This window comes from Orycteropus afer, unplaced genomic scaffold, assembly GCF_000298275.1.
Source record: "Orycteropus afer afer isolate SDZICR_OR568_19922 unplaced genomic scaffold, OryAfe1.0 scaffold00130, whole genome shotgun sequence".
NCBI classification, from domain to species: Eukaryota; Metazoa; Chordata; class Mammalia; order Tubulidentata; family Orycteropodidae; genus Orycteropus; species Orycteropus afer.
Genome location: NW_006921717.1, coordinates 2,855,702 through 2,867,995, shown reverse-complemented (window position 1 = coordinate 2,867,995; position 12,294 = coordinate 2,855,702). Strand labels below are relative to the sequence as shown.

Below are 12,294 nucleotides of genomic sequence, written 5' to 3'. Positions count from 1 at the left end.
GCTTTCACCCAGCCCCTAGAGCCTGGCACTTTGAACTCAGACTTAAAGCCTCCAAACTGTAAGAGAATAAATTCCTGTTTCTTCAAGCCATCCCATTTGTGGTGTAGTTTTTAATTATTAATTAATTAAAATTGTGATTTGGGTGAAAGTTTACAGAACAAATTCACTTTCCATACTGCAGTTCACATACACTTTGTCTCACAACATTGACTACAATTTAGCACAATGCAACAGCTCCCCTCCCACTTCCTCCCTATAGTTATCTCTTCCCTGTGTCCATCCCTCCATGTACCCCTGCCCCCTGAACTGTCTCCCTGTGCATACACAGCCCTTCCTTCTCCCATGATTGATCTCTCCAAGGAGTGTATCTATCTCAGGGAAATGTTCAACTCATAAGCCTGTCTATTGTTGGCTGGAAGCCACAGGTGTGGGTTCAATTCCAGACCTGAAGGGCAGCTACGGGCCATAGTCTCAGTGGTTCCACCAGGCTCTATCGGACCAGCAAACCTGGTCCCCTTATGGTGTATTCTTGTCAGGGTGGTACTAGGGAACCAGAGCAATCCCCGTCTCTTGCCCCCTGGAGTGGCTGGAGGATTCAAACCACCAGCCTTTCAGTTAGCAGGTAAGCTCTGAACCACTGTGCCGCCAAGGCCCCTGAATGCCAGACTTGGACATTTCCCTCAGCTCTCTCCCAAAAGCACCTCAGGCCCCAATTCCGGATGTCTCAAACTGACCCTTGTTGTCCCCCGACATTTAATGAGACCATGAAAGCCACATCCCCCACATGAAGGAAAAAAAAATTCCTGTTAGGTCACTTCTACCTTGTGGCGACCCCATGTGTGTCCGAATGGAACTGCTGGTAGGGTTTGCTTGGCCGTCATCTTTATGGTAGCAGATTACCAGCCCTTTCTTCCACGGCACCTGTAAATGGGTTTGAACTGCCAACTTTTAGGTTAGGTGAGTGCAACCATTTGTACCACCCAGGGACCCACATGAGGCAGGTACTGCTGACATCCCCATTTTTACATAAGGAGGCAGGCACAGAGTTCAATAATGTGTCCAAGTTTCCACAGCTTGTAAGTGAAGCAGTCTGCATTTGAACACAGGACTCTGGCTTCAGAACACATGTAGTTAGCCGTGTTGTTAAATGGCCTCTGTGGAGGCCGCCACCCTCCCATCTCTATCCTCTCCCTAAGCCCATTTCAGCCTTCTCGCTTCCCTCCCGCACTGCAGGGATAGACTCCTTCATGGCCTCTCCGCCCTTCTCGCTAATTTACCGGCACAGGCAGCCAAAGTGGTCTTTCTAAAACCTAGACCTGATGTCATCACTCCTCAGTCGAAAGGTTCCCACGTCGCTCTTCAGGACAAAGTCGAGACCCTCTGACCTTGCCTGAAAGCCCTTTACCACCTACCTCTAGCCAATGTTTTAGTCCCGCCCTCTCCCCTCCCTCATACCAGGGGCCTCCCTCTCCCAGAAGTCCCCACTGTTCCCTGAACAGTCCGTGTTCATGCCTTCCACATTCTCCAGCACCTCTGGCTCTACCTTCTCTCAGCCCAGGAAACTCATGTTCATGCCTCAAGGCCCAGCTGGGGGACACCTCCTCCATGGTGTCTGCCTGGACTTCCCCGCTGGGCTCCCTCTTCTTCAGTCCTGCGGTACACACTCCTGCAGAGCCATCTGGTGAGCAAGCCCCATGCAAGTTATGTTTGGTTTTCCATGGCCTTGGGAGCAGGAACGGCAGACAGCTCCTTGCTTTCTGGGTCTCCAGATGCAGCCAGGGCCCGGCACAGGGCAGGCGTCTGCAGACACCGAGGTGGGATCTCCTGTGGCGTGTCTGGGCAGTCACTTCTTGCCTCACTTTCCTCTGATGGCAGAACAGCTCTGGCTTCTGAGCAGGTGGCCTAGGCTGACTCAGTGCCTGGCACACAGTAGGTGCTCAGTGAATGTTGACAGAAGTCAGGAGAGCAAGTGGGTAGGAGGCAGGTGCTTATAAAAGCCCAGAGCCCTTGCTTCTCTTTGGGCCAGTTAAGGTTATTGTGGTGCAGTGAGTTGCTTTTATAAGGCCCTTCCAACCACGGTCTCTTAACTCCCACAAAATGGAAATAAGGGGTGTAAAACTCTTGCAGGGATTGGACAGTGACTATGCAAATAAGGTGTCTGTGGCCTACCAAGGTGTTTTGGTTCCCTAGTGCTGCTCTAACAGAACATACCACAAGTGGAAGGCTTTAACAAACAGGAGTTTATTCTCATAGTTTGGAGGCTAGAAGTCCGAGTTTAAAGTGCCAGGCTCTAGGGGTTGGGTGAAAGCCCTCGCCCTTGGGCTTTAGCTCTGCTGCTTGCTCCCAGCCCACTGAAGCTAGAGGCTTTCCTCAACCAGGCAGCTACTGGCTGCTGAGGCTGACAAGCCCAAGGTTGACAAGTAAAAAGGCACAGTCCTGATGTTACCAAACCACACGGCAGGCCATTAATTCAAGTCCATTGAAAGCCCCAAGATTGGCAGAGCATGGCAGGCTGCTGAGTGAAGACTCAGTTACATGCAGGGTCCAAGCGTGCCAAAAGCTAGAGACCTTCCTCAAAGCTGCTTCTTATACACGGGAAGCAGACCACCTCCCTAAGGCAGCTACTCAGCTGCTCCCGCAGATTCTACCATGGAGTTGATGACCAGTCTCATCATGGGGAATAACTACCACCAGCTGCCCAGCCACTCAGCCAAGTTGATCTGTAACCTTAAGTACCACACAAGGGGATTGGTAGTTTTGCCATCTCACTAACCTTAAAAGAACCAATGCCAGAGGTTGGGGGGGGGGGCGCGCGCCTATCTTCAAGAACTGAGAGCAGAGAACTTCCTTTGGACCTGGGGTCCCTGCGTTGAGAACCTCCTAGACCTAGAAGCCAGTGAGAGCTATAACCCTGAACATTTCAAGAGACGGCAGCAGCAGGCATACATGGGTGTGGTGAGGCAGGCATTTCCTCTGTCTGTCCGTCTAGAGCGCTGCCCAGGCCCGTTGCTTCTCTGGGGCTGGATTTCTGAGGAGCGGTGCTGGGCAGGCAGCAGACAGTGGGAGCTCAAGGGCTGATGGGGGAACTGCAATAGTTGCCTGCACAGTCACATGTCCTGCCCAGGAGCACAGGCTCCCTGCACAGAGCTGCCCATCATCAGTCCCTGCTAGGCCTGATGGGACTCAGTCGTCCCACTCTAGAGCTCACTGAGGCCAACAGAGCTGCAAGTGCTTTGGAACAAACACTCAGAGAAGGTATCGTACAAACAAACAGGGTTGTTATTCGACCCAGCAGCGGGGTCAGAGGAGCAGGCATTGGGCAGGAGGGACAGCACCTGCAGGGAGGAGGGCGGTGGAGGTGGAGGCTGGGTCCTGGTGCTCCCAACACTTCCTCCCTGGGCCTCAGTTTCCTCCTGTGTACAAGGGGGAGGTGTGATCCTGCCTGGCTCCTGCCCAGTGAGGGTCCAGGGAGAGAGGAGGACATGGACAGGCTTTGCAAACTGTAAAGTGCAGTGCACACATGCAGGTGAAATGTAGTTTCGGGACCCAGGCCTGCTGGGCTCTGGGACTGGGGACAGTAGTGTTGGCAAGGAGAACAGTGTGTGTGGCCCGGAGCCCAGTGCTCTGAGCATGCTCAGATCCCCAACACCTGTTCCTCCTCCACTCAACTCCCGGCCTCTCTGCCCTCGAGGCAGCGGGGCAGATGAAGAGTCTGCTGTGGGTGCCTCATTCCCCAGCTCACGGCAAGGGCCCTCCATAGCCTCTGATCCCTGCAGAAGAGCAAGGAGTTGCTTGTAATGACCGAGTGCATCCCAGGATGGAATTGGCCCGGCCTCTTGTCTCTGATCCAGCCAATGAGGTCTCCTGTGTGTCTGGGTGAAGGCCATCCCACTGCCGTGTCAGCCCTGGTCTAGTGACCAGTGCCGGGTTCTTCCTCTTGATACCCCCATAGCCGCCAGCCAGGGGTGAGAGCAGCAGGGCAGAGGCCTGAGCCCTGCCAGCTGCCCCTCCTGGCTGGCTCTCAGCTTGGGAAGGGGCTGGGAGGAGAGGGTTGCTGGGAGAGCCCAGGCAGGGTCCCCTCAGAGCAGAGCCTTGAAGAGGAAGGACAGGGAAGCTCCACAGGAGAGCCCCAGGGCCAAGAAGAAAGTCATGAGGGCGCCGGCCACCTCCCGCTCCTGAGGCAGCACCTGCCTGGAACACACAGCGGGCAGAGCTGTTAGAACCCGAACCAGGGCCCAGCCCCAGTGCCCTCCACCCGCCACCCCCATCCCGACCGGCCACCTGAGGCTAATCCAGGCTCTGGCCCAACCTCTTGTGTAAGGCAATTTGGTCTCTCTTCTCTCTGGGCCTCAGTTTCTCAATCTGTAAATGAGACCACTGGACGAGGACAGCTCCCAGGGCCTTCAGGGGGCCGTCCCCTCCTGACAAAATGCCCCCAACCTGGTCCTCTCGTCACCTCAGCTCTCTCTGGAGTCTCAACTCTATTTCCTTATGGGAACAACCCCTGGTTTTGATCACAACCTTAGTTCCCCCTCAGCTGAGAATTTTAGAGCTAGGTGGGCCCTACGGGACAACAGTCCAACCCATTTATTTTCCAGATGGGGAAACTGAGGCCCAGAGAGGCACTGACGTGCCTGAGGTCCCACAAGCTCCCAGAACCAGTGTCCGGGCCATTGCCCTGAGCAAGTCCCCCAGTCTAGTGCTCCTCTCCCCAGCTTCCAACCTGGGTCGGCCCAGCAGGTAAGGCCTGACCCCATGGGGCGGTGCCAGCAGGGCCTGGGCCAGCCAGAAGCAGAAAGGCCCCTCCCTGGCAGGCTGCCACCCGTCCTTCCTTCCCCACCCCTCAGACCTGGGTGCCAGGCACATGGTGAGGGACACCAGGTAGCCGTTGGAGATGGCAAAGAGCAGCATGAACGTGATGAAGTAGGCGTCCTGGGGGAAGAGGATGGGCAGCCGGGACCTCTCGGGCACGTGGCACAGCATGAAGAGGGGCACAAACAGGAAACGCAGGCCGACCAGCAGGGGCAGCAGGCGGCTGTCCTCGTCTGGCTGCGGCAGAGACTGCGGTGAGTGTGGGCCCCAGGGACCACCCCCTGACCTCAGACCTGCCCTACGCGAGTGTGGGGCCCCTGGAGACCACGGGTTGGACCACCTCTGCCTCTGTGAGTGCTGCCTTGGGCTCCCTCTGTGGCAGAACCCAAAGAGCCCTTCTATTGCACCTGTAGTTCTCAAAGTCGGTTCCTCAAGGCCCCCCTGGGGAGTCCCACACCCCTTTTGGGGCAGATGGACTTGCCGAGTGGGATTGCTGGGGATCCAGGCCCCATGCCGGCTTGGATCACAGGAGCTTGTCTTTGATCTGCTCCATTTGTGGGCCTCCTTAGAAGATTCCAGGAAAGGAACAGCCAAACTAAACCAGCGGCCGTGGAGTGGAGTCTAACTCAGCACAGCGCCCCCGTGTGTTTTGGAGCAGAACTGCGCTCCGTGGTGTTTTCAATGACTGATGTGTCAGTCAGCCTCCCTTCCCAGGCGCCTCTTAGTGGCTCCAGACTGCCAACCTTTTGCCAAGAGCTTAGCCATTTGCACTATCCAGGGACCACTTAAAAACCAGCTGCTGTTGGGTTGACTCCAATCACGAGTAGAGCTGTGCTCCGCGGGGTTTCCCACGGCTGGCTTTTCAGATTCCCAGGCCTTTCTTCCCAGGGACTTCTGCGTGCTTGAACCCCCAACCTATCAGTTAGCAGTGGAGGACCCTGACTAAAGCCCTCCAAGCACTAGCGATCTTGTCCGCCTCCTCACTTGGTGCAGGATCATCTCTGAGAATTGAGGGCTGAGGCCTGGGTGGGGTGCTGGGGACACGAGGTTGCCTGGACCTGCCTCTGCTTTCAAGATGAGCTCAGTCCAAGCCCCGGCTTGCAGGCCTGCAGGGCCCGGGTGCTCACTGGGCCAGGAGTTTCATTGCCAGACCACTAGGACTGTTGGACAATTACCCTTGTGTGCTCTTTTATCCCCTCTGACCTCCCGACCGCTCCCCAAGACCCTCCCAGCACCCAGGCCAGGTGTGCTCACCCACAGGAAGTAAGAGGTCAGGCTGCGTCCCACCCAGTCCATGATGTTGAAGAGAAGGAAACAGCAGATGGGGTTGAAGAACTGACCTGGAGAGAGAGTGAGCTGGTGGGTCACCCGGCTCCTGAACCCTGCCTTCCCGCTCTCTCTTCTTCAGCCCCCCACCCTGCCCCCTTCTGCTCCCCAACACTCACTCCATTTCCCGGGACTGGTGGAGCTGGTCACCATGGCTGTGATGGCGGGGAAGACGGACAGAGTGACTGTGAAGACCAACACAAGGCACAGCGCCGTCAGCCAGATCTGGGAGCCGGAGGCAGGGGTGTGAGCCGGCGGGGCAATCCTAGGCCCGAGGTCAGCCCCACCCTCCTGCCTGAGCCCTGGTCCGGGAGTAGATAGGCCCCACTGTGTCCCAGACCCAGTGTGTGCCCTGTGACTGCGGGGTGGACAACGGGAGTACTAAGGCTCCAGTCCATTCTAAGATTCTCTGGTTGTCGGTATCCTCAGGAAGGACTGGCCTCCCCTGGGCCCCTGTGGTGGCTGAGGCAGGGACAGGATGGCCAGGACAGGAGGGAATAGCCCCCTGTTGGCCAGGGATGGAGGGGGTTAGATCCTGGCCAAACCTTTTGGAAGACTGTGAAGACAGACGGCTTCCCTGGCTTCTGGGGCTCCTCTGGCGCCTTCTCAGGGGTGAGATCTAGCGTCAGCGCTGGCTCCTGGGGGCTGTTGGGAATCCCATTCCTCTCATCTGGGCAAATGAGGAGAGCAGGGTCACGGCCTGGGGTCCAGGTTTTCTGACAGCGACACCCAGTGGGGCATGACCCCAGCAGACAACACAGTAACCCTCCTCCAGGCCAGAGTGAATCAGAGGGACTAGTTCATGATAGAAATATCCACAGCTAGTGTTCTGAAGCATTGTACATACGCTGCCTCATCACCATCACTGTTCAAACAAAGAGGCCAGGGCTCAGAGAGGTGAAGTGACTTGTCTAAAGACACACAGCTTGGATGTTGTGAAGCAAGGGTTTGAACCGGGAAGCATGTGGATCCAGAGCTTATGTGCTTCCATTTTCCAGAGGAAGAAACTGAGGCCCAAAAGGTAGCAGGGATGACTTAAACCCACTACCTTCCCTTCATGTCTCTGCCTCTGCTCACACAGTTATTGGGGATGGGGGCTCTGGTTGGGGAGAGGGGGAAAATGCTTCCCAGAGAGGTGCTCTGGCCTTCTCGGGGTGTCCCAGCTCCCCAGCAGGTCCCAGGACTCACCAGACTGGAGAAGCTCAACTTTGGTCTCTAGCTCATGAGCTTGGGGCTGGGATGGCTTCTTGGCCAGGTGGTAGCGGGCAAACTCCTGCAAGGGAAGGAAAGCAGTGGCCCTGCCTGGCATGGGCTCAGCTGCCTGGACCCCTCCTCACACCTTTGGCTTAGAACTGGGGTCCCCCAGTGGCACACTTCTTTGGGCCTAGGTCCCCTCTGTCTCCCCTGGCCTCTCTCAGGGCGTCAGACTCAGAGCTGTATCTGAGCTATTCTGAGGTGGGATCGTGAGCCCAGTAGCAAGACCGACAGGGCCAGATAAGCTCACCAGATGGGACAGGCTCAGGTAACACACAATAGACATAAGGATGCCCACACAGGGTGTGATGAAGTACCCCAGGGCGGAGGTCTGGGCGTCCACGCCACCTACGGTAGAAATGTCAGCTGCAGAGAAGAGGGACCTGGTCCCAGAGGCTGTCATAGGGCCTCCAGCTCTTGCCACTCTTCCCATAATGCATCCCTCAGGTTCATCTCCCAGCCCTTCCCCCACTTCCTGCACTAACAAGCTCAGCACTCTTGTGCAGTGCCCCAGACCAGCCCATCTCATCTCTCACTTTTCCCTATTAGGTCGTTTTTGCTGAGCACGTACTATGTGCCAAGAGCTTTCTCATATTGCGTGCTCTGTACAGTCTGAGTGGGAGGAGCTTTAATAACCATGCAGGTGGGAAAACCATAGCACAGAGAGGTGGAGTGCTTGAGCAGCAGAACTGGGATTTGAACCCAAGCCCATAGGAATCCCAAACCCCTCCTCCCTGGACTCAACCTCAGCCAGCTGCCACACACCAGCACTGAAACCCAGGAGTCCTGGCCCTGGCCCCAACTTAACCTAATCCTCACTGGTCACTCTCCCTCAATGGCTGAACCCAGCAGCTGCACTCCCACGTCCAACCCCCACCTCCCTGGAACCCAGGCATCTGGCTCCTGGCACACCCTCTCTCCAGCCCAGAGCTGCCCCCAGCTGGCCCAGTCCACTCACTGGCCATAGACAGAAGCATGGCGAGAGCGGCGAAGATACCAGCCAGGCCCTGGCCGCTGAGAAAGAGGGTGCTGTAGGTGCGGGGCATGGTGCCCACCTGCCCGAAGAGGCTGCCTTGCAGAATTGCGCCGAAAGCTGTGGGGGAGACAGGAGGGGCTCAGGGTTCCCGAGGTGGCTCCAGGGTACACAGGGGACTGGGGGCTAGGTTGAGCCTCCCCAGGGACTCTGGGAGCCATGCCCCCCACTCCTTTCTGAGGTGCAGCCACAGGTCTGGGGGGGCTGGCAGCTAGGCAATCTGCTTACAGTGATGTCTGCTCTCTCTCTGGGCCTCAGTTTCTTCATCAGGGACATGAGTGACAGTGGTGCTGTCTTTCTCCCCTTCTGGGATATGCTGGGCCCTTTCGGTTACGAGGAGGAGGCTGGCTGAGTGGGGAGGCGGGTGGGGGCAGAGGTGCTCACAGTTGATGAACCAGATGGAGGCCATGGTGATGGAGAAGAAGGTCCCAGGGTTCATGTCCACCTTGACCAGCACCGCCGTCAGGGCGAAGAGCAGCAGGATGACCAGCAGGCTGCCCAGAATCCTCACTGTCTCCGGGATGCTGTTGGGAGCAAGGCAGTGGCGTCAGCCAGGCCCGGGCCGGGCAGGGGAGCCCGTGGCGGCAGGGCAGGGTGGGGGAGTGCGCTCACCACTGGTACAGGAAGGAGTTGAGCAAGGTGAAGAGCAGGAGTGGCAGCTGGGACAGCAGTGTCATCCAGTTGTTGAAGCTGAAGGTGTCCACGGGCTCCGTGTGGTTGGTGCCCAGGGGCCCAGCTGTGCTGTTGGCCTCTACCAGCCGTCCCTGGAAGTACTGACAGGACAGGGCTGCAGGGTCACTCCTAGGCCTCAACCCACAGCCACCCTCAGGATCCCTGCCCCCAGCCTCCCCTCCCCCACCATTCTTGTGATTGCTCAGTTCATGTCTTTGGGGACCTGTCTGCCTTGTCGTTGTTCCATCCCAGGCACCTGGCACACAGTGGGAGCTCCGTGAGTGTGTGCTAAGTTGGGGGGCTGAGGTCTGGCATAGAGCCCAAGCCCAGAGGAGCCCCAGCGGGTGACCCCGCTCCGTCTCTGGGTCACCCTCCCTTCAGTGTGCTGTCTCCAGCCCCTCCCCCTCTCCTGTAGCAACTCCTGGCGTCATTCATTCTGTGGGTATTTACTGAGCACCTACTGTAAGCCAGGCTTGGCCTCGATACTGGGCTCTGCATTCCCCCCTGGAATATAAGCCCCAGACCCACTGCCATCAAGTGAATTCTGACTGCAAATGCCCTGCGGGCTCCCTGTTGTCCAGGCATAAAACGCCCCCAGTCCAGACAACAGAACCAGGTCTGAGCCCCCGCTGGACCCCAACTCCTGCTTCAGGCCTGCTCAGCCCCCGCAGCCCAGGCTCCGGACTTGTTCTGAACAGGTTGCCTGGGCGCTTTTGCTAGCTGTGACCACCACCTGGAAGGCTCATCCTCTCTTCCTATCACTCCCTCCCCCACCTTTGCCCAGCCAACTCCCAAGTCACAGCCCACCTCTCCTAGGAAGCACTCAGTCCAAAACCAAAAATCCACTGCCTTGGACCCCCCATAGGGTTTCCAAAGCTGTAAATCTTTACAGAAGCAGACTACTTCACCTTTCTCCCAAGAAGCTGTTAAGGGGATTGAACCGCCAACCTTTTGACTAGCAGCCCAATGCCTTAGCCACAGAACCACCACAGGCCCTTGTGGTGGTGTTGTTACGTGCCGTCGAGTCGTCTCTGACTCACAGTGACCCCTCCTTGGGTTTCTGAGGCGGTATCACTATGGAAGTAGATTGCCCAACTTTCTTTCCGAGGAGTTGCTGGTGGGTTAGAACCTCCAACCTTCTGGTAAGCAGTCAAGTGCCTTAGGGACTACATCACCAGCGCTCCCCCACAGGCTCCTGGTTCACCATAAAATAAATACATAAATAAAATCACTCACTGCCATGGAGTCAATTCTGACTCACAGTGACCTCCACTGGGTTTCCAAGGCTGTAAATCTTTACAGAAGCACAGGCAGACTGCCCCACCTTTCTCCCATGGAGTGGCTGATGGGTTTGAACCACCGACCTTCTGGTTAGTAGGTAAATGCCTTAACTACTACATCACCAGAGTTCCTTTGTTAAAAAAACAACCCAAACCCACCCCACTGCCATCTAGTTGATCCTGACTCTTAGCGACCCCCATTGGGTTTCCAAGGCCATAAATCTTTAGGAAAGTAGATTGCCCCATCTTCCTCGGAGCAGCTGGTGGTGGGTTTGAACCACCAACCCTCTAGTTAGCAGTCAAATGTAGTGCTCATTAAATATTTGTCCAGTGAATAAATATAAGTGACGCTGTTGGAAAGAAAACCAAACGTTTTGAATAACTCTGGCTCAGGTAAGTGGGAGGGCAGCCCGCTTCCCCGAGACCCCTGAGCTGGCGACTTGGGCATTTCTCAAAGTTCTCGTGGCTTTGCTCCCCCAGCCTGACGAGAGGAGCGTGCTCCTGGACTTCGTAGCCCGCTGACCAATGGGCGTAATGAGGAGTCAGAGGCAGCGGCGGCGGGGATAGGCCAGACGGGCGAGCCTCTGGTCTACGGCCGCTGGCTGGAGCCCAGGATGGCTTTTGCGGCCGTGGGGCTGTCACTGCGCCGCGGGTCTCACCGGGATGGCGGTGATGAAGAAGTTCCAGGGAAGCAGGGTGCCCAGGCCCAGGATGAAGAAGCTGATCCCGACTAGGTGGTAGCTGTGGGAATCAGTCAGAAGGTCACCCCGAGGACTCCCCGGCCGCCCCTCCTGCCTCCCAGGCGCCCCCTCGGAGAGCGAACTACAAGCCCCATCACCCCCGCTCAGGCGGTCCAGGGCGACGGCTGATGGGAATTGTAGTTCCGCCGGGTCTCCTGTGCGCCTTGGAGCTCCCGAACGGAGCGGGTGCCCCACCCGTCCCCCGGGTCCCTGCACGCCCTCCACGCACCTGTCCTGCGGGGAATCTCCCCGCGCCATGGCCGCCGCAGCGGGACGCACCACGAGGGAGGGGGAAAGCCGCACGTGCACCTACGCCGGGGCCGAGGGCCGGAGACCCGGAGGCTGCGTCCTGCCCGCGGCAGACTCAGGCTGGCGGGTCCGGGCTCCTGGTAACCCGCAGAGCGGGTGAGGTGGGTGCCGGGCGGGAGCCCCGGGCGGACTCCAGCTGGTCTCAGCTTCCGCTGGCTTGGACCTCGGCTCCGCCCCCGGGGCGGGGACAGAGGGTCGCAATCACTCCTCCTGCCCCTCTCCGCGAGGGGACTCCGGGCAGGGGCGGCGCAGACCCCCGCCCTCCTCTCGTGGCCGACTCCCCGCGCCTTCCCGGGACGGTCTAGAGGCGACTGGCTCTGGAAGGTCGCGGCGCCCCGCCTCGCCTGCTCCCAGCCTCCATGCTCCTTGGCGGGCAGCAGTCCCGGCACCGCAGGAGCGGGGGGAGGGGGTCCCCACCCCCAGACGAGGGCGCCCGGGGCTCCGGAGGCCGCTGTCGGGGCGCCGCGCTCTCGTTCTTGCGGAACCCCCGCCAAGTGCGCCACCCGAGCAGGCCCTGCGCCCGAGCGGGAATTGTGCAATAGCGACCGCCGGTCGCCTGCGGACCCAGCAGGCCGCACCGAGCGGGGTCCCCGGGGAGGCCGAGGAGGAGACCCGGTGCCAACGCTGGTGGAGCCCCCAAGTGGATCGAGGAGATAACGGGACAGACAGACCTCCCTGCCTGTGTGTGCTTGCGGCCTCGCCGATCTTAAGCGCGCACAGCCGGGCGAGGGCCCGCCGAGGAGTCCGACAGGGCTTTCCCGGGGCCGTGAGGCTTAAGATCTGCGAAGCCGCGGAGCTCCGCAAAGGCTCGCGAGGGAAGGTGACGCGGAGGTGAGCCCAGGCTTCCTCCAGCTTCCTCTCGGTTCTT

The 12,294-nt window shown here is 58.3% G+C and overlaps 1 protein-coding gene across 1 annotated transcript; it reads right to left on the bottom strand.

Annotated features, from left to right (window-relative positions):
- Window positions 1-4,079: 4,079 nt before the first annotated feature.
- Window positions 4,080-11,375, bottom strand: SLC29A2 (solute carrier family 29 member 2). The gene is made up of 12 exons (XM_042781530.1): window positions 11,347-11,375; window positions 11,037-11,118; window positions 9,038-9,198; window positions 8,810-8,949; window positions 8,351-8,485; window positions 7,643-7,740; window positions 7,327-7,411; window positions 6,684-6,808; window positions 6,258-6,363; window positions 6,067-6,152; window positions 4,850-5,049; window positions 4,080-4,191 (listed from the first exon to the last, which is right to left on the bottom strand). Exons 1-12 carry the CDS (start codon window positions 11,373-11,375, stop codon window positions 4,080-4,082), a joined length of 1,359 nt encoding a protein of 452 aa, XP_042637464.1.
- Between the last annotated feature and the right edge of the window lie 919 nt (window positions 11,376-12,294).